This window comes from Tachyglossus aculeatus, chromosome 21 (genome assembly GCF_015852505.1).
Source record: "Tachyglossus aculeatus isolate mTacAcu1 chromosome 21, mTacAcu1.pri, whole genome shotgun sequence".
In the NCBI taxonomy this organism is placed as follows: Eukaryota; Metazoa; Chordata; class Mammalia; order Monotremata; family Tachyglossidae; genus Tachyglossus; species Tachyglossus aculeatus.
This window is the reverse complement of record NC_052086.1, coordinates 12,781,957-12,799,567: the sequence shown is the minus strand read 5'-3', so window position 1 is coordinate 12,799,567 and position 17,611 is coordinate 12,781,957. Positions and strand designations below refer to the sequence as shown.

Sequence of the window (17,611 nt, the reverse complement as noted above, 5' to 3'; positions counted from 1 at the left end):
TGCTCTCCCCCATCCTACTCTCCGTCTCCTCGACTCTCTCCCTTCTCATTTTAGATCCGGAAGATGAACGAAGGAAGTAACCCACTCCGTGCCCCAAGATTTCTCTCCCCTGCTCCCCGGCCCCCGGGTAGACCGATGCGACTTCGGTCCGATCTGTGGCACGGCTTTCCCACCGCCCCCACCCCCTCCACGTCTCCCTTTGCTCACACAGGACTCATCCCCGACTCCGCCCTTTATAACCCCCCCTTCCCACCCGTTTTCTCCTTCCCCTCGTGGGGAGGCCCCTCTTCTCCACCCTTCCCCACTCCCCGGGGTTGCGGGGACAAAGTGACTGTCTGAGCTGCTTATTTATTGAAATTAAAGGAGAGAACACTCCATCCCGGGTTCGTGTGGCTGCGAGAAGCAATGGGGTCCGCTCCCCGCCCATTTGGGCGCTGCACCCGTGCCCACCTGACATTCACGGGTCCCTCGGAGGCGTGACGGGGGACCGGGCCCCTTGCGCGTGCAAGGCGCCCGTCTCACACGTGAGCCCTGCAACCGTTTCTCCCGGGTCTTCACTGCTCTCCCCCGGCCTTCCTGCCCCTCGAGGGGAGGTTAAGGGACCTAGGGGTGCCCAAGACATCCTCGGGGGCTGGGAGTGATTAGTGTCAGTTTGGTCTGTCTGTGTGTATGCGTGCATGTGCAGAGCAAGTCCCTACAAGTCAGCAGTGGGTGAGGGGGTGGGGGCAGCAGGTCCCTGAACCTTTGGTTAGTTGGAGGCAGTTGAGGGGCCGTCGAGGCCCAACCCTCCTGCTGTCATCCCTGAGAGCCCCGATTACCCCCAGGAAGTCAGGGGGGGTGGGGAGGAGGAAGCCGCCACTCCGAGTTGAGTGGGATCCAGCGGAAGGGGACAGAGCCCTCCCTGAGGGGTGAAGGGTGGAAGTGGGGGGGGAGGGAGCGGGGTCCCGTTTAGCGCCTGTTCCCTTAATACCCCTAAAGCCCAGTTGCCCCAGCAGGCCCCGGGCTGCGGTTAAGCCACCAACGGGCCAAGGGGGAGGAAAGGATGGTGGGCCGTCCCGTCTTCCGGGGTCCTCAGGTCTCCTTGATGTCGCTGATGTCCCTGAGTGGCGTCTCATCCACGATGCTACGCACCTGCTCCAGGCTTTCTGCCTGGCGGATCCTCTCGAGGCGCACCTGTGTGTGTGTGTTTGTGGTTGTTGGTGGTGGGTGGGGGGAAGTGAGGAAGAAAGAAGCCCTCAGCCCGAGCAGGAATCCCAACACAACTCCCACCCTACTTCCCCACGCTTACTCGTAAAGACTGGGGAATGCCCCCGCGCCGGGTATCTTTCGGCACCCGCCCCTCCCAGACTCCCTCCCATCCTTGGGGTCAACCCCCCGCCCTCCCTCCCCTTAGGGCCGCACCTGCAAGGCCTGGGACAGCCTCACAAAATCCCGCTGCACTTGTTCACTCGTCTCCAGTTCCACCTGTAGCCACTGCACCTTTCCCCTCTGCTCTGACAGGAAGCTCTGCAGCTGGGCCTGGCGAGGGGAAGGAGAGGATGGGAATTGGGAGGGCCGAGGGGGGAAAGTCATCCCCCTCCGCAGACTTCAGAGAGCCGGGGTCGGCAAAGCCCTTCCCACAGAGTGGGACGAAGGGCGGGTGAGACCCGCCAGGCTCTTCTGACCTTCTCTTTGGCCCAGTCCTGGGCCGGCGTCTGCTGCGGCTGGGGCTGCTTGTCCCTCCGGGCCTCCTCTAGCTGTTGCTCCTCCGCCTACAGAAGGCCGTGGGTCACGGGGAGGGAACCTGCCCCGGCCTTCCCCCCAACCCAAATCCCATTCTGCCCTTCCCCGTGGTGGACTCGCCTTCCTCTGCTCCTGCTGGATGCGCTCCATCTCCGTCCTCAGGCTGCACAGGGAGGCTAGCGGGTCAGGGACGGCGGTCAGAGCCAGAACCTTCCCTGCCGGCCTCCCCCACAATTCCCACCTCTCCCGGCCGCAGATCCCTGCGCACTCACCCTCCAGCACCTCTGCAGGGTTGTGGCAACGGAACGAGTGTATGGGTGGCAGGGAGAGAGAGAGAGAGAGATGTCAATCATCAGTCTGCTCCCTTGGTCTCATCATCCACCCCTCCATCATCTTCGCTTCTACCCCGTCGCCCGCTCTCCTCTCTCCCTGAGGCCAGGTCGACCTATTCACGGGCACCCCCCGGTCTCCTCACGTGTCTCCTCCCGCTGGCCCCGCAGGGTTCCCTCCAGCCGGGCCCTCGCCGCCGTCTGCTCGTCCAGCGTCTCCCTCAGGTTCACAATCTCGATGCGCAGCCGCTCAGCCTCGTGCTCCCGGGCCTGCCGGCAGCCTCGCAGCTCCTGCTGGGCCTCCCTCAGCAGCCGCTGCAGCTCCTGGGGTGGGAGGCGGAGATGGGGGATCGGGGGCCCCGGCAGTTGGCCGTTCGCCCCCGATCTCAGCTACGGAGTGCCGGTCACAAAGGAGCCCGTCCCCGAGGGTCCTCCTGGGCCAGGACCGCGCTGTCCCCCGGTCTCCCCTACGCACGGGCACGGAGTTGGGCAGCGGCTCTCGGTCCTCCTGCTCCTGAGGTCCCAGAGGGGTGGGGCGTCCTCCCCGCAGGCCCTCGTTCTCCTCGTTCAGACACTTCACCTCATAGCACAGACGCTTGTGGGAGGCGGCCAGCTCGGCCTGGGAGGGGGCAAAGGGAGGTTAGCTCCGGACGAGGCGGGTTCTCTCCACTCCCCAACGGTACGGCCTGCCAGACTCGAAGCTCCCTGAAGGCAGGGAGCAGATCTTGTACTCTCCCAAATGCTAGTACAGTGCTCTCTGCACAGGAAGTGCTCAATAAATGATTCATTAGCCTCCTCACTCTTCTCACCCAGCCGCCTCTCCTCACCAGCCACTTTTTAAATATAAATATTTGACGGTATCCGTTAAGCGCTTACAGCAGCGTCAGGCACCGTATCAGGTGCTGGCGTACCTCCAAGCTAATCGGGTCGGACACAGTCCACGGCCCACACGGGGCTGACGATCTTTACTCCCCCTTTACCGATGAGGTAACCGAGCCACATGGAAGTGAAGCAGCTTGCCCAGGGTCAAGTGATGGAGCCCAGATTCTTCTGACTGCCCAGTCCGTGTTCTTCCCACTAGGCCACACGGCTTCTCAACTCTTCTTGGCCCTGAGCATTCCCGCCAGCCTCTTTTCTTACTAGGATGGCGTCTAAGGCGGCATCTTCCCACCAGCCCTCGGGCTCATCCAGCCTCGGTGACACGCATCCACCTGCCTCTCCCAATGACGAGAGCTGAACCCAGGGCCCAAACCTCCACTGGGACTGGAGGTTCAGCCGCAGCGGGGCTCCGATGAACCCCGTCCCTCGGGAGGGCGGGTTGGCTGGCTCCGGCTGGGCCCCAGTGGGACCCCAGTGCTGGGCGGAAGGGGACGCGTGGATCGGCGGCCCCCTTTCTCCTCTGGCCTCTTCCCGCCCCGCTCCCTAGAAGACAGGCCTCGGCCCGCTTTCCGCGCGCCCCCAGTTCGCCTCCCTCACCATCTGCTGCTGCGCTCTCTCCTGGGCCTGGCTCACGGTGCCCTGCAAGGACTGCAGGAGACGCTCTGAGTTCTGGATTTGGTCCAGCAGCACTTGCACCTGGAAGATGGGAGACGGACGGGGTGGGTTTGGGGCGGGAGTCGGGAAAGGGGCGTCGTCCAGCTCGGGGGCGAGAATGGGTCAGGGGGCCGGAGCCCTACCTGCCTGGCACAGTCCTCGTTGCTCCTGTTCAGGGCCTCCTGCAGCCCATCCCGCTCCCGCCCGGCGCTCTCCAGCTGACTCTGAAGCTGCTGCACGGACTCCTGCTGCTGCCGCCCCTGCCGCGCGACACCCCCCGCATCAGGGCGGCCCCTTCTCTCTTCTCCAGTTTCCTCTGCAGGTCGCTTTCTGGGACATCAGTGCCCGTCTCCCTAGCCGGGCAGCCCCGCTCCCCGGCTCACCTCAAGCTGCAGCTGCTCCCACTGGTGGTCCGGGACCAGCTGGTAGCCGGAAGGCGGCAGGTATATGCCCTCGGGCACCAGGGTCCCCGTGGAGACGAGGGAGGCCGTCTCTTCCTGCTCTGGGCTGAGCCCCCTGTGGCCCCGGGGCAGGGAGGCGCTGCTGCCGGGCCCCCCGAGCGAGAAGGAGAAGGAGGAGAGCGAGGCGCTGTCCCCACAGTTTCGGGCAAAGGCCTCGGCGGCCACTCCCCCGTCCCCGCCCAGGTCCTCCGGCTGCTCCGGCGGGGGGCGACGGGTCGCGGGGTAGAGGCAGCGACTCCGCCGAACCGTGCAGGGAGTGACGGCGGGGACGGAGGGAACCCTGGGCGCGGGTCGGTCGGCAAGAGACAAGGGGCGCCCCGAGGGCCGGTCAGAGCGTTTCCCGCGTGACCCTGGCGGCCGTCCAGCCGCCCTCCCCCTCGCCCACCCGCCCTGCCTCCCCCAGGCCGCCCTCCTCGTCCCTCTCCTTGCCTCCACGGGCGCTCCCGCCTACTCACCTCGCCCCTGCGGATCTCCTGGATCAGTTCCTCGGCCCTCAGCAGCTTCCCCTTCAACTCTGCGATCTCCTGCTCCATGGGCAGCACGATCTCTCGCAGCTTCTCGGAGTCCTCGTGGGCCTGGAGGTGGGCAGGGCAGGACCGGGCAAGGCCCCACTCGGACGCTGCCCCGAGGGTTGGGGGAAGTGGAGGCGGCGGGATGGCCTCTTCCACCTTCCCACCTCACCTCAGGGACACCGCCCGGCTTAGGGCTCCCTCGCGCTCTCCCCGAACGCAGCCGGGGCCGGCCCCAGCGCCCACCTTCTCCATCTGCTTCTCCAAGGAGTCCAGGGGGTGAGAGCGCGACAGCAGCTGCTTCAGCCGGCTCAGCTCCCGCTCTCGGGCCTCTCGGCTCTGCTGCTCTTGTCGCCGCTCTTGCTCCAGAGAAGAGATCTGAGCCTCGTAGCTGCTGATAGAGTCTTGGGGAAGGACAGACAGAGAGAGAGAGAGATGAGGGGAAGAGGGTCGGCGGCGGGGGACGTAGAGGGGGTTTCAGTTATCAGGCTCCCAGAAGGCCGGTTTGGGCCCGCAGCCCCGGGAGCCCCGTCCAGGAGCTGATCTGGGGGTCTCCACCAGTGGGAAGGCGGCGGAGGAGGAACCACGGAGAGAGGGCGGGATGAGAAAACGAATTTTGGAGGAAGTTGTGTGGTAGACTACACTGTGAGCCCACTGTTGGGTAGGGACCGTCTCTATATATCTCTATAGAGAAGCAGCGTGGCTCAGTGGAAAGAGCCCGGGCTTTGGAGTCAGAGGTCACGGGTTCAAATCCCGGCTCCGCCACCTGTCAGCTGGGTGACTTTGGGCAAGTCACTTCGCTTCTCTGGGCCTCAGTTACCTCATCTGGAAAATGGGGATTAATTCTGTGAGCCCCTGGTGGGACAACTTTATTACTTCGTATCTACCCCAGCGCTTAGAACAGTGCTTTGCACATAGTAAGCGCTCAATAAATGCCATCATTATTATTATGTTGCCAACTTGTACTTCCCAAGCGCCTTGTACAGTGCTCTGCACACAGTAAGCGCTCAATAAATACGATTGAATGAACGAATGAATGAATGGTAGGAAGAGGAGTCTTCCTGGAGTGTGGAAGTCTTATCCTCCCCGTCTCTTTCCTGCTTTCAAGATAACTATGATTGATTGATCGATTGATTGAAGCGCACATTATCCGTCCCAACTTCAGCCCCACAGCACTTGCGTACAGAGCCGTAATTTATTTATATTAATGTCTGTCTCCCCTTCTAGGCCGTAAGCTCCCCGTGGGCAGGGAACGTATCTACCGATGCTATTATATTGTACTCTCCCAAAGGGCTTAGTATAGTGCTCTGCACACCGTAAATGCTCAATAAATGCAGTTGATTGACTGATTTCTACCCTCTCTACAACGTTTCTGACTGCATCCACTCTAACCATCATCATCATCATCATCATCAATGGTATTTATTGAACACTTTCTGTGTGGAAAGTATGGTACTAAGCACTTGGGAGAGTACAACAGGGTTGGAAGACACGTTACCTGTCCACAAGGCAGGAGGAAATGCGAGATTGCAGAGAAGGATGGCCTAGTAGAAAGAACACGGGTTTGGGCGTCAGAAGGACCTGGGTTCTAATCCCAGTTCTGCCACTTGGCTGCTGGGTGATCTCGGGCAAGTCACTTCACTTCCTTCTCTGTGCCTCAGCTCATCCGTAAAATGGGACCGTGAGCCCCGTGTGGGACATGGAATGTGTCCAACCTGATTATCTTGTATTTACCTCAGCACCTGGCACTTAGGAAGCACTTAACAAATACTATAAAAAAAACAAAAAACGGAGAAAGGTCAGGGCTAGAGATGTAGATTCGGAAATCATCCGCACAGAAATGGTAGCTGAAGCCATGGGAGTGAATGAGTCCTCCAAGGGTCTAGGTGTAGATGGGAATAGAGGAGGCCCCAGAACTGAGTCTTGAGGGATTCCCACTTGACAGAGGCTGGGAAGCAGAGAAGGAGCCTACAAAAAAGATAGGACGAGAACCAGGAGAGGACAGTGTCAGAGAAGCCAAGGTTGGATAAGTTTTCAGGGTAAGAAGGTGGTCTTGTCAGATTTGGCAAAAAAAAGGTCACTGGTGACCTTTAGAGAAGGCTTTCTTCCAAGGAATGAAGGGGGCAGAAACCAGTCTGGAGGGGATCAAGGGGAGAACTGGAGGAGAGGAGGTGGAGACGGCGGGTGTAAACAACTCTCACGAGAAATTTGGAGAGGAATGGTAGGAGGGGGAGAGAGCGATAACTGGAGGGAGCCACGGAGTCAAGGGAGGGCTTTTTTTAGGATGGGGATACGTAGGCAAGTCTGAAAGCAGTGGGGAAGAGCCCTTGAAAACAGAACGGTTGAAGATGGCAGGCAATGGGGGAAGAAGGGAGGGACTCTGACGGCCATCCTCGACTGTTCAACTTCTGGTAGCTCTTTCCCGTCTGACCCTCCAAACATGCTCACTCCTCCCCCATCCTAAAAAAGAACCCTGTTTGGATGCCACTGCCACCCTCCAGCTTCCAGCCCATCTCCCTCCTCCCTTTCCTGTCCAAACTCGTAGAACAGGTTGGACACTCCCACTGTCTCCACTTCCCTCCAACTGCCTCTAAAGTCTGGTTTCTGTTCCCTTCAAGGCACGATGACCCTGCACTCTCCATGGTAACCACTGACCGCCTCCCTGCGAAGTCTGATGGACTCTCCGCTTTCTTCACTCTCTTCTGCCTCTCAGCGACCTCTGCCAACTGAGGCCCATTTCCGAGAAACGCTATCTAACCTCGCTTTCACCCATCTGCCAATCTCCTGGTTCTCCTCTCGCATCCCCGGCCAAACCTTCCGTCTCTTTCACCAGCCCTTCCTCGGCCTCTCACCCCTAACTGAGGGAGCCCCTCGAGGCTCCTTCCTGTGTCCCCGTCTCTTCTCACTTTTCCCTCGCTCCCCACGGCTTCAGTTACCACCTTTACGCAGACGATTCCCAAATTAACCTGGCTAGCCCAGATCTCTGCAATCTCGCACCTTCTCTTCCCCCCAGGGAATCACTGCATGGGCATCCCGTCATCCCCTTAAGCTCAGTTGCCCATCGCTTTCCCTGTCCCAGCAGGAGCATCACTGGCGGGGAGGAGAGTGCGAGTCACGCTGTGCAAATCCCTAGCACCCGAATCAATTCCTTCCCGTGGGGTTCTCAGTGCAGAAGTCTCCTGACTGAGCTTCATCAGTCGCTCTGGATGGAAGGAACCGTTGTCCACTGGATTCGGACGGCCTATACGGCTTCTGCAGAGCCCCTTCCCTTCCCATTTCGGGTTGGGGATGCCTGTGGGTGCCGTGGTTTCACATATGTGCGGGTCTGCAACTTCCAGAGGCCCAAGGGAGCAGTCAGAAAGACACAAAAGTCCCTCCTCTCCCCAGCAGCAATCCCTGCTGAAATGAACTATGGATCCACTTTTGCTGTAGCCTAAATAGGGGCCCCAACTAGTGCGCCTTGAGGTCTTCAGGTCTGTACGGGACTTTGGAGCTCCAAATTCTGGTCCAGTGTCTCTGAAGTCCCTGCTAAAGAATTCAACCACTCAAAAGTATTTATGCAGCGCCTGCTGTGGGCAGAGAACCCTGTCCTGAGCACTTGGGAGAATCCGACAAGAAGTGAGGCAAAACCTTCCCTGACTGCAGGGAGGTTACAATCCAAAGCAGGGCACAGACACAAAATAGTTCATGGGTCAGAGGAAGAAGAACCAAAAGATGGGGTGAGGTGAACAATGACGACGAGGGAGTCTCTCGCGCCGGTCCTGGACATTTTCAGGACCGAGAACCCGCGCGAAGAAATTGTTCTAGCGCCCGGAATACAGTAAGAAGCAGGTGTGTGGGTCCAAGGGTGTGAAACACTGCCAAGTGTCTGCAACGATTTTACGATCGCAACTCCATTTATGGCCAAAGCCGATGCAAGTTAGCTGCTGGGGTAGCTAACTTGGGAGTTGCTGTTAGAGAGCTATTTTCAGGATTTCCCCAGGGAGCCTTTCCACTACACGAGATGCCCGAGGTGATGCTTCGGAAAGAAATCCTCACTCCGCCGGCGAAGCCCCAATGGGCGTTCTCCGGTTTCCGGTAGCGGTAGCGTAGCCGGGAGGGGAGCAGCTCGTGTCGGACAGGAGCTTTGTAGATACGGACCATAAGACAAGGAAGTCAAAGCAAAAACAGCACCAGGCGCTGCAGACAACAAACAGGTCTGCACAATGAGATACAATAATAATAATAATAATGATGATGGCATTTATGAAGCGTTTACTATGTGCAAAGAACTGTTCTAAGTGCTGGGGAGGTTACAAGGTGATCAGGTTGTCCCACGGGGGGCTCACAGTCTTAATCCCCCCGCCTTACCTCCTTCCCTTCCCCACAGCACCTGTATATATGTATATATGTTTGTACGTATTTATTACTCTATTTATTTTACTTGTACATATCTATTCTATTTATTTTATTTTGTTAATATGTTTTGTTCTCTGTCTCCCCATTCTAGACCGTGAGCCCACTGTTGGGTAGGGACCGTCTCTATATGTTGCCAACTTGGACTTCCCAAGCACTTAGTCCAGTGCTCTGCACACAGTAAGCGCTCAATAAATACGATTGATTGATTGATTGATTGATTAATCCCCATTTTACAGATGAGGTAACTGAAGCCCAGAGAAGTTAAGTGACTTGCCCAAAGCCACACGGCTGACAACCTTTGTGGGTGCCCGCTGCGACTGGCTCCTGGTGCCGCCGTGACCTCTAAAGTCAGTCAAGCGTGCGCCCACGGGTGAACATCGCCGTCAACGGATCATCTTTCATTCATTCAATCGTATTTATTGAGCGCTTACTGTGTGCAGACCACTGGACTAAGCGCTTGGGAAGTCCAAGTTGGCAACACATAGTGACGGTCCCTACCCAACAGTGGGCTCACAGTCTAGAAGTAGAAAGTCTTTGAGTAGGAAGGGCGGATTGATTACTCCGCTGGTCCCCGACCTTCTAACCGAGGTGGGAGATCCGCCGGGACCATCATCATCATCAATCGTATTTATTGAGCGCTTACTGTGTGCAGAGCACTGTACTAAGCGCTTGGGAAGTCCAAGTTGGCAACATCTAGAGGCAGTCCCTACCCAACAGTGGGCTCACAGTCTAAAAGGGGGAGACAGAGAACAAAACCAAACATACTACCAAAATAAAATAAATAGAATAGATATGTACAAGTAAGATAAATAGAGTAATAAATATGTACAAACGTATATACAGGTGCTGTGGGGAAGGGAAGGAGGTAAGATGGGGGATGGAGAGGGGGACGAGGAGGAGAGGAAGGAAGGGGCTGAGTGTGGGAAGGCCTCCTGGAGGAGGTGAGCGCTCAGTAGGGCCTTGAAAGGAGGAAGAGAGCGAGCTTGGCGGATGGGCAGAGGGAGGGCAGAGGGAGACCGATTCCTCGAAGCAGCGAGCGGCGTGTCGGGAAGGGTCTGGGAAGAGAAGGAAGGGATGGGGGAGAGCTCACCTTTGAGGATGGTCTGTAGGGACGCCACCTCTTCCCGGCACTGTCTCTGCACCGCGGCCACGGCCTCGGCCTTGGTGCTCTCGCTCACTTCCGCCACGGCTTTCATGTTCTCCATCTCCGTCAGGGCCGCGCCAAGCTGGGCCCGCAGCCGGTCCAGCTCCCCCGTCTCCTCCTCTTCTTCCTCCTCCTCCTCCTCCTCCCCCGGCTCTGCCGGTACACGGGTCACCCCTGCTAGAAATCCCGGGGATCGGCCGGGTCCCCTCGTCCCATTCCTCTTCTCCCCTCCCATCGCTCCACCCAATTCCTGGTCTTCCCTCCCTTCCCTTTGTACATATTTATTTCTCTATTTATTTTACTTGTACATATCCATTCTATTTATTCTGTTTTGTTAGGTTTTGTTCTCTGTCTCCCCCTTTTAGACTGTGAGCCCACTGTTGGGTAGGGACTGTCTCGATATGTTGCCAACTTGTACTTCCCAAGCGCTTAGTCCAGTGCTCTGCACACAGTAAGCGCTCAATAAATACGACTGATTGATTGATTGATTTCCTGAGTCAGCCACTCCGGGGCTCTTGGTGTGGCTCAGTGGAAAGAGCAGGGGGCTGGGAGTCGGGAGACCAGCCTCACCGCTTGCCTGCCGTGACCTCGGGCAGGTCACTAAACTCCTCCGTGCCTCAGTTTCTCTATTAGCAAAATAATAATGACGGCATTTATTAAGCGCAAAGCACCTGTTTCTCCCTCCCTCTCAGAAGGGCTGCCTCACACGGGACAGGGACTGTTCCCGATCCGCGTATCCCGCGTCTACCCTCGGCACACATTGGGCCCACCACGAATCCCACGGTGCCTTTCATTCCATCGTATTTATTGAGCGCTCACTGTGTGCAGAGCACTGTACTAAGCGCTTGGGAAGGACACCTCCCCGTCACCCTTCTGTTTTCCCTCTCGCGGCCTCGTCGTACCCTCCGGAGAAATCCTCTGGGCGGTCAGCCCTTTGAGGGCAGGGACGGTGTCTACTACCTCCCTTCTCCCAAACGCCGCGGGCAGAGCTCCGAAGGGGTAAGCGCTCAATAAATACTATTGATACTGATTGATTAGTGATTGCCATGCACTCTCCCGGAGGCCTGCCCCCTTGCATTGGGTGTGACGCCCTCCTGCAAGCGCTTAGTGCAGTGCTCTGCACATAGTAAGCGCTCAATAAATACGACTGATGATGCCACGGGCCGAAACCTCTCTGAAGCAGAAGCAGCATGGCTCGGTGGAGAGAGCCCGGGCTTGGGAGTCAGAGGTCGTGGGTTCGAATCCCGGCTCGGCCACTTGTCAGCTGTGTGACCTTGGGCAAGCCACTTAACTTCTCTGGGCCTCAGTTACCTCATCTGGAAAATGAGGATTAAAACGGTGAGCCCCATGTGGGACGATCTCATCACCTTGTATTCATTCATTCAATCGTATTTATTGAGCGCTTACTGTGTGCAGAGCACTGGACTAAGCGCTTGGGAAGTACAAGTTGGCAACATATAGAGACGGTCCCTACCCAACAGTGGGCTTACAGTCAAGAAGACTGTGACTTGTTGGGTTGTGGGGGACTCGTATCCCCCAGCGCTTAGAACAGTGCTGTGCACATAGTAAGCGCTTAACAAATACCATCATTATTATTATTATTACTATGTGCCAAGCACGGTTCTAGCGCTGGGGGGGATACAAGGTAATCAGGTTGTCCCATATGGGGCTCACAGTCCTAATCCCCATTTTACAGATGAGGTCACTGAGGCCCAGAGAAGTTGTGACTTGCCCAAAGTCACTTCACTTCTCTGGGCCTCAGTGACCTCATCTGTAAAATAATAATAATAACAATAATAATAATGACATTTATTAAGCGCTTACTATGTGCAAAGCACTGTTCTAAGCGCTGGGGTGGATACAAGGTGATTAGATTGCCCCACGTGGGGCTCACAGTCTTCATCCCCATTTGACAGATGAGGGAACTGAGGCACAGAGAAGTTAAGTGACTTGCTAATAACAATAATGTTGGTATTTATTACGCGCTTACTTTGTGCCAAGCACTGTTCTAAGCGCTGGGATAGATACCGGGTTATTAGGTTGTCCCTCTTGGGGCTCACAGTCTTGATCCCCATTTGGCCCCTCCGCCAAGCTAGCTCTCTTCCTCCCTTCAAGGCCCTGCTGAGAGCTCACCTCCTCCAGGAGGCCTTCCCAGACTAAGCCCCTTCCTTCCTCTCCCCCTCGTCCCCCTCTCCATCCCCCCATCTTACCTCCTTCCCTTCCCCACAGCACCTGTATATATGTATATATGGTTGTACATATTTATTACTCTATTTATTTATTTATTTATTTTACTTGTACATTTCTATCCTATTTATTTTATTTTGTTGGTATGTTTGGTTCTGTTCTCTGTCTCCCCCTTTTAGACTGTGAGCCCACTCTTGGGTAGGGACTGTCTCTATGTGTTGCCAATTTGTACTTCCCAAGCGCTTAGTACAGTGCTCTGCACATAGTATGCGCTCAATAAATACGATTGATTGATTGATTGATTGACAGATGAGGTCACTGAGGCCCAGAGAAGTGACTTGCCCAAAGTCACCCTGCTGACAAGTGGCGGAGCTGGGATTAGAACCCACGACCTCTGACTCTATAATTCTATTTGTTCTGACAATTTTGACGATTTTGTCTCCCCACTTCCAGCCTGGGAGCCCGTCGTTAGGTAGGGACCGTCTCTATATGTTGCCCACTTGGACTTCCCAAGCGCTCAGTACAGTGCTCTGCACATAGTAAGCGCTCAATAAATACGATTGATGATGATGATGACTTCCCAAGCGCTTAGTCCAGTGCTCTGCACACAGTGAGCGCTCAATAAATACGATTGACTGAATGAATCTATAATTCTATTTATCTATTTTGATGGTATTGACGCCTGTCGACTTGTTTTGTCGTCTGTCTCCCCCCTTCTAGCCTGGGAGCCCGTCGTTGGGTAGGGACCGTCCCTATCTGTTGCAGCTTGGACTTCCCCAGCGCTTAGTCCAGTGCTCTGCACACAGTGAGCGCTCAATAAATACGACTGAATGAATGAACGACTCCCAAGCCTGGGCTGTGAACCCCCGTGGGACAACCTGATCACCTTGGATTTCTTCCCAGCGCTTAGAACAGTGCTTGGCACATAGTAAGCACTTAACAAATGCCACCTTTATTATGATGATGATTAGAGAAGCAGCGTGGCTCAGTGGAAAGAGCCCGGGCTTTGGAGTCAGAGGTCATGGGTTCAAATCCCGGCTCCACCAATTGTCAGCTATGTGACTCTGGGCAAATCACTTCACCGGGACTCAGTGACCTCATTTGTAAAATGGGGATGAAGACTGGGAGCCCTCCGTGGGACAACCTGATCACCTTGTAACCACCCCAGCGCTGAGAACGGTGCTTAGCACATAGTAAGCGCTTAACAAATGCCACCTTTATGATGATGATTATTAGAGAAGCAGTGTGGCTCGGTGGAAAGAGCCCGGGCTTTGGAGTCGGAGGTCGTGGGTTCAAATCCCGGCTCCCTCAATTGTCAGCTATGTGACTCTGGGCAAGTCACTTCACCGGGCCTCAGTGACCTCATCTGGAAAATGGGGATGAAGACAGGGAGTCCTAAGTGGGCCAACCTGATCACCTTGTAACCTCCCCAGTCCTTAGAACGGTGCTCGGCACAGAGTAAGCGCTTAACAAATGCCACCTTTACGATGATGATTATTAGAGAAGCAGTGTGGCTCGGTGGAAAGAGCCTGGGCTTTGGAGTCAGAGGTCATGGGTTCAAATCCCGGCTCTGCCACTTGTCAGCTGTGTGACTTAGGGCAAGTCACTTCACTGGGCCTCAGTGACCTCATCTGGAAAATGGGGATGAAGACTGGGAGTCCTAAGTGGGACAACCTGATCACCTTGTAACCTCCCCAGCGCTTAGAACGGTGCTTGACTGTGAGCCCACTGTTGGGTAGGGACTGCCTCTATATGTTGCCAACTTGTACTTCCCAAGCGCTTAGTACAGTGCTCTGCACACAGTAAGCGCTCAATAAATACGATTGAATGAATGAATGCTTGGCACATAGTAAGTGCTTAACAAATGCCACCTTTAGGATGATGATGATGATGATTACAGACGGGGCGTGGCTCAGTGGAAAGAGCCCGGGCTTTGGAGTCAGAGGTCATGGGTTCAAATCCTGGCTCCGCCACTTGTCAGCTGGGTGGCTTTGGGCAAGTCATTTCACCGGGCCTCAGTGACCTCATCTGGAAAATGGGGATGAAGACTGGGAGTCCTAAGTGGGACAACCTGATCGCCTTGTAACCTCCCCGGTGCTTAGAACGGTGCTTGGCACATAGTAAGCGCTTAACAAATGCCACCTTTACGATGATGATTATTAGAGAAGCAGGGTGGCTCAGTGGAAAGAGCCCGGGCTTTGGAGTCAGAGGTCACGGGTTCAAATCCCGGCTCCGCCACTTGTCAGCTGGGTGGCTTTGGGCAAGTCACTTCACCGGGCCTCAGTGACCTCATCTGGAAAATGGGGATGAAGACTGGGAGTCCTAAGTGGGCCAACCTGATCGCCTTGTAACCTCCCCGGCGCTCAGAACGGTGCTTGGCACATAGTACGCGCTTAACAAATGATGAAGATGATTAGAGAAGCAGCGTGGCTCGGTGGAAAGAGCCCGGGCTTTGGAGTCAGAGGTCATGGGTTCAAATCCCGGCTCCGCCACTTGTCGGCTGGGTGGCTTTGGGCGAGTCACTTTACCGGGCCTCAGTGACCTCATCTGGAAAATGGGGATGAAGACTGGGAGTCCTAAGTGGGCCAACCTGATCACCTTGTAACCTCCCCGGCGCTCAGAACGGTGCTTGGCACATAGTAAGCGCTTAACAAATGCCACCTTTACGATGATGATGATTAGAGAAGCAGCGTGGCCCGGTGGAAAGAACCCGGGCTTTGGAGTCAGAGGTCATGGGTTCAAATCCCGGCTCCGCCACTTGTCGGCTGAGTGGCTTTGGGCAGTCATCATCATCATCATCATCAATCGTATTTATTGAGCGCATACTATGTGCAGAGCACTGTACTAAGCGCTTGGGAAGTACAAATTGGCAACATATAGAGACAGTCCCTACCCAACAGTGGGCTCACAGTCTAAAGTCACTTCACCGGGCCTCAGTGATCTCATCTGGAAAATGGGGATGAAAAGTGTGAGCCCCCCCGTGGGCCAACCTGATCACCTTGTAACCTCCCCGGCGCTTAGAACGGTGCTTGGCACATAGTAGGCGCTTAATAAATGCCATTATTGGGATGATGATGATGTCCTTCCCAAGCGCTCAGTCCAGTGCTCTGCACACAGTAAGCGCTCAGTAAATACGAATGAATGAATGAATGAATGAATGAATGACTGAGGATTAGCAGCACGTGGCGCTTCCCCTCCGGCCCCGCCCCGTTTCCCGGCGCCCCCCTCCCCCCACCGGGAGCGCGCGCTCGGCGCGTGCACGCGCGGCGCGCCCCCGCCCCGCTCGGACTTACCTGGCGCGCGCCGCCACCTGTCCTCGGCCGCCGCCGCCGCCGCCATCGCCGCCGCTCCTCCTTCCGGGTCCGCTCGGGTGTTTCCGGCTCCGCTCGGGTGTTTCCGGCTCAGCCGGGCCCCGCCGAGGCCGAGCGGAGGCCGGAGGATCCCGAGCCCGCTCGCGGAGGCGGCCGCGGAAAATGCCGAGCGGACTCGGAAGCCGCCGAACGGACTCGGAAGCCGCCGAACGGACTCGGAAGCTGCCGAAGGGACTCGGAGGCCCCCGAACGGACTCGGAGGCTTCCGAACAGATTAGGAAACTACTCCCGGACCGAGACGAAGAGGGCCCGCCCCTCTCACGTCTCTCATTCATTCGTATTCATTCATTCATTCGTATTCATTCATTTTCATTCATTCATATTCATTCATTCAATCAATCAATCAATCAATCGTATTTATTGAGCGCTTACTATGTGCAGAGCACTGTACTAAGCGCTTGGGAAGTACAAATTGGCATCACACAGAGACAGTCCCTACCCAACAGTGGGCTCACAGTCTAAAAGGGGGAGACACGTATTCATTCATTCATTCATTAGTATTCATTCGTATTCATTCATTTATCCATTCATTCGTATTCATTCATTCGTATTCATTCATTCATTCGTATTCATTCATCCATTCATTTGTATTCATTCATTCATATTCATTCATTCGCATTCATTCATTCGTATTCATTCATTCATATTCATTCATTCATATTCATTCATTCATTCATTCGTATTCATTCATTCGTATTCATTCATTCATATTCATTCATTCATTCATTCGTATTCATTCATTCATATTCATTCATTCATATTCATTCATTCATATTCATTCATTCATTCGTATTCATCCATCCATTCATTCATATTCATTCATTCATTCGTATTCATTCGTATTCATTCATTCATTCATATTCATTCATTAGTATTCATTCATTCGTATTCATTCATTCATTCGTATTCATTCATATTCATTCATTCGTATTCATTCATTCATTCATATTCATTCATTCATATTCATTCATTCATTCGTATTCATTCATTCGTATTCATTCATTCGCATTCATCCATTCATTCATACTCATTCGCATTCATTCATTCGTATTCATTCATATTCATTCGTATTCATTCGTATTCATTCATTTGTATTCATTCATTCATTCGTATTCAATCAATCATATTTATTGAGCGCTTACTGTGTGCAAAGCACTGTACCAAGTGCTTGGGAAGTGCAAGTTGGCAACATCTAGAGACAGCCCCTACCCAACAGCGGGCTCACAGTCTAGAAGGGGGACTATCTGCCTTTTACAGATAAGGCAACTGAGGCCCAGAGAAGTGAAGTGACTTGCCCAAAGTCGCCCAGCTGACAATTGGCGGAGCCGGGATTTGAACCCATGACCTCTGACTCCAAAGCCCATGCTCTTTCCACTGAGCCACGCTGCTTCTTGAAGAGGGGTGAGACTCCTCTTGCCTGGTGAGGCCTAATGCAGGGTTTGCCCAACTGAATCAAGTGCCCTCATTCATTCATTCATTCATTCAATCGTATTTATTGAGTGCTGACTGTGTGCAGAGCACTGTACTAAGCGCTTGGGAAGCCCAAGTTGGCAACATATAGAGAAGCAGGTGGCTCAGTGGAAAGAGCCCGGGCTTTGGAGTCAGTGGTCGTGGGTTCAAATAGCAGCTCTGCCAATTGTCAGCTGTGTGACCTTGGGCAAGTCACTTCACTTCTCTGGGCCTCAGTTACCTCATCTGTAAAATGGGGGTTGACTGTGAGCCCCCTGTGGGACAACCTGATCACCTTGTTTCCCCCCAGCACTTAGAACAGTGCTTTGCACATAGTAAGCGCTTAATAAATGCCATCATTATTATTATTATTCATTCAATTGTATTTATTGAGCGCTTACTGTGTGCAGAGCGCTGTAGTAAGCGCTTGGGAAGTACAAGTTGGCAACATATAGAGACGGTCCCTACCCAACGGTGGGCTCACAGTCTAGAAGGGGGAGACAGACAC

General features: G+C 54.7%; 2 protein-coding genes across 3 annotated transcripts in view; one reads left to right on the top strand and one right to left on the bottom strand.

Annotated features, from left to right (window-relative positions):
- ATP2A1 (ATPase sarcoplasmic/endoplasmic reticulum Ca2+ transporting 1) overlaps positions 1-377 on the top strand; it is a 31,222-nt gene extending 30,845 nt beyond the window's left edge. For both annotated transcript variants that reach the window (XM_038762476.1, XM_038762478.1), the window contains one exon: positions 55-377. In XM_038762476.1, the coding sequence (XP_038618404.1) occupies positions 55-80 (26 nt within the window). In that variant the 3' untranslated portion in view covers positions 81-377. The remainder of the gene's footprint in view (positions 1-54) is intronic.
- Positions 329-15,929, bottom strand: RABEP2 (rabaptin, RAB GTPase binding effector protein 2). The gene is given in 16 exon segments (XM_038762710.1): positions 329-1,173; positions 1,402-1,518; positions 1,665-1,751; positions 1,843-1,898; positions 1,995-2,006; positions 2,198-2,375; positions 2,527-2,670; positions 3,528-3,626; positions 3,728-3,844; positions 3,968-4,243; positions 4,245-4,325; positions 4,501-4,620; positions 4,801-4,958; positions 10,043-10,273; positions 15,577-15,816; positions 15,917-15,929. Coding segments are annotated over 16 exon segments (2,031 nt in total). The 3' UTR covers positions 329-1,071.
- Positions 15,930-17,611: the final 1,682 nt, after the last annotated feature.